We start from the raw sequence: 2,833 nt of genomic DNA, 5'->3' as shown, positions 1-2,833 counted from the left end.
CGGCGTTGGCGCGCTCCCGCAGCGCGGGCAGCGTCAGGGTCTCCGGCGCCGACTTCTTGCGGGGCCGGGTCTTGGGGGCGGCGAGGAAGTCGGGCGCGTCGTCGGTGAGCGGGGTGGAGGGGGCGCTGGCGGGGGCCGAGCGCGGCGCCGCCGGCTGCCCCACCTCGCTCACCGAGATGGCGGGCGCCACCAGGCCGATGAGCTCGTTGGTGGCCTCCTGCGTCTCCCGCTCGTAGCGCCGCACCTCCTCCATGGTCATGCCTGCCGGGGCGCACGCGGCGTTGGCGGCCGCCCGGGCTGGGGGCAGCTGCCGGCCCCCCCAGCCCCGCTGCGCCGCTGCCGGCCCTTTGCACGGGAGCTGCTCGGCGGCGAGGCCGGCAGGGGCACCCACGCCAGGTGGCAGTGGGACCTGCCAGCCCCGCGAAGAGCGGGCAGCTCCGCATGTGCCCCTGCCACCGCCACGGCACCTGGCTCCCTGCGGCCCTTCCTCCAGTGGCCACACTCCGGCTGGCAAGCAGTGGGAAAGGGACAGACGGCACAAGTGGCAGGGACACGCGAGCCGTGCACGGGCAGGGAGCCGTGCACAGGGATGGAGCTGTGCACAGGGATGGAGCCGTGCATGGGCAGGGAGTTGTGCACGGGGTGGGAGCCCCGCACAGGGAGTGAACTGTGCATGGGGACGGATCCGTGCACAGGGACAGAGCCATGCACGGGGTGGGATCTGTGCGTGGGGATGGATCCATGCGTGGGGAGGGATCTGTGCACGGGGAAGTGCAAGGCTGCTCGCTGCACGGGGCTGCGTGCGGGGCTCCATGTGAGCAGCGGGGGCTGGCGGCGGGTGCACGTGCGCGAGCCCCGTGCGCGCGAGCCCCGTGCGCGCAAGCCCCGTGGGCGCGGGCAGCGATTCGCTGCGTGACCCGGCGCCGAGCTGCCGCCCTCCCTCGGTGCCCTGGCGCGGGGAGCGGGGTGCTGGACGCCCCAGCAGCGCCTCCGTGGCGGGGGGCCTCCGCCGCCGGCGAGCCCGGGCGGGCTCTGCGTGCCGAGCGGGAAAGCCGAGGGCACGTACATACACAGGGAGTCCGGGCCGGGCGGGAGCTAGGGGTCCTGGCTCCCAAATTTTTGGTTTGTGGCCACTTGCATCTGAGTCTCGAAGGCCCGAACCTCTTCCAGGGACATGTCTGGAAGGCAGAGACCGTTCGCGCGGGGCCGGCGCTTCGCCCTGCCGCGGCGTGGGGCCCAGCCGCTCCACGGCTCCTGGCTGCCGGTCCCGCCGGGCAGGGGAGCGCAGTGCGGGGTCGAGCCGTTAGTAGGGTTATTCGGGAGACGGCGTGCCGAAACCCGGCGCGGGGAGCCCGAAGGGGCAGGACGCGCCGGCGCTTTCGGCTCCACCTTGCTCTGGCCCCCGTGCACCGGCCAGACCTCGCGGCGTGAACAAGCCCCGCGGAGCCAGCTCCTCCCGGAGTGCCGAGCGCTCAGCACGGAGAAGCGGGGCGGCCGCCAGCGCCAGGCGGGAGCGCGAGCGGGCTGGCAAGCAGGGGACGGGCAGGGCGAGCCGGAGGAAGAGCCGGGGGTGCGAGCGGGGTTAAAGCTGCGTTAAACCCGTCCCACCCGCGCGTCCCCGCCGGGGGTCCTCGCCCCCGCCGGCCCCAGCCCCAGCCCCGCGCGTGGGCTCCGGACGCCACGGAGACCCTTCCGCCGGCATCGCGGTGGGGTCGGGCGCCCAGGACCAGCCGGTGTCACCCGCGGAGGGACGGCAGGGAGCGGGGCCGCCCCGGACTCACCGCACCACTCGTCCACCCAGGCGAAGGCCTGCCGGTGTCCTATCAACAGGATGTCCCGGATGACCTGCGGAGCACGGCGCGGTCGGAGCGGGCCAGGGCGAGCCCCCGTGGCGCCGGCCCCCCGTGGCCGCCCCGCACCTTGTGCACGAACTGCTCCACGCGGGTCTGCAGCCCCCACACCTCGAACTTGACCGTCACCAGCTTGTAGGAGCACATGATGGGCTTGGTGTGCTGGCGCCAGCCTTCCCGCAGCGGCCCCCGGCCCGTCTTCGCCGAGCTGAAGTAGCGCGGGTCCTGGCGCGGGCGAGAGGCGCCGTGAGGGCGGCGCGGGCAGGGCGCGGGGCGCCGCCGGCCCAGCGCCCCCCCGGCCCGCTTCACCTCCGGGCTGCGGTAGTAGCGCTCGGGGATCTCATCGAAGGCGATGTCCAGGAAGGAGACCTCGTGGTCCCCCAGGATTTTGTCGCTGCGGAAGATCTGCGGAGGGCAGGGGAGGTGAGGACGCAGCGCCGCGCCAGCGCCGGCAGCTCTGCGGATGAGCTCGCCGGGTCTCGGCTGCCCCGGAGCGGGGCCGGCATGGGGGACAGGGCTGGGGTGACTCACGTTCTCGCTGTCCCCGCAGTTGTCCTCGTACTTGGTCTCAATGTAGATGGAGAACTTGGGCAGGAAGGAGCACTGCGGGGAGAGAGCGGCTGTGGGCCGGGGCGGCGGGCTGGGATGACAGGGAATAGGATGGGAGGGACACCCAGGATGAGGGCACAGGGACCAGGTTAGGGATGCCTGGGATAGGGCCTGGGGACCGGGGGGGGGGTCACCCGGCACGGGGGCCCAGGGACCAGGCCAGGGGGTGTCCGGGATGGGGCCATGGGGACCAGGATGAGGTGACACCTAGGATGAGGGCACAGGGATCAGGATGGGGTGATACCTGGGATGCGGGCATGGGGACTGGGATGGGGAGATGCCCAGGACAGGAGCCCAGGGACTGGGATGGGGGGACACCTGGGATGGAGGCCTGGGGACTGGGATGGGGGGACACCCAGGATGGGGTCCCAGGA

General features: G+C 73.3%; 1 protein-coding gene across 1 annotated transcript in view; it reads right to left on the bottom strand.

Annotated features, from left to right (window-relative positions):
- Nucleotides 1-2,833, bottom strand: part of LOC112965839 (cytoplasmic phosphatidylinositol transfer protein 1-like) — an 8,168-nt gene that overhangs the window by 751 nt on the left and 4,584 nt on the right. The window contains exons 3-7 of the mRNA XM_026065231.1: nt 2,382-2,490; nt 2,160-2,255; nt 1,920-2,075; nt 1,782-1,845; nt 5-261 (exon numbers count right to left, since the gene is read on the bottom strand). Coding sequence (XP_025921016.1) covers nt 5-261; nt 1,782-1,845; nt 1,920-2,075; nt 2,160-2,255; nt 2,382-2,490 — 682 coding nt within the window. The remainder of the gene's footprint in view (nt 1-4; nt 262-1,781; nt 1,846-1,919; nt 2,076-2,159; nt 2,256-2,381; nt 2,491-2,833) is intronic.

The sequence above is a fragment of the Apteryx rowi genome, unplaced genomic scaffold (assembly GCF_003343035.1).
Source record: "Apteryx rowi isolate R43461 unplaced genomic scaffold, aptRow1 scaffold_225, whole genome shotgun sequence".
NCBI classification, from domain to species: Eukaryota; Metazoa; Chordata; class Aves; order Apterygiformes; family Apterygidae; genus Apteryx; species Apteryx rowi.
This window is presented reverse-complemented; position numbering and strand designations above follow the sequence as displayed.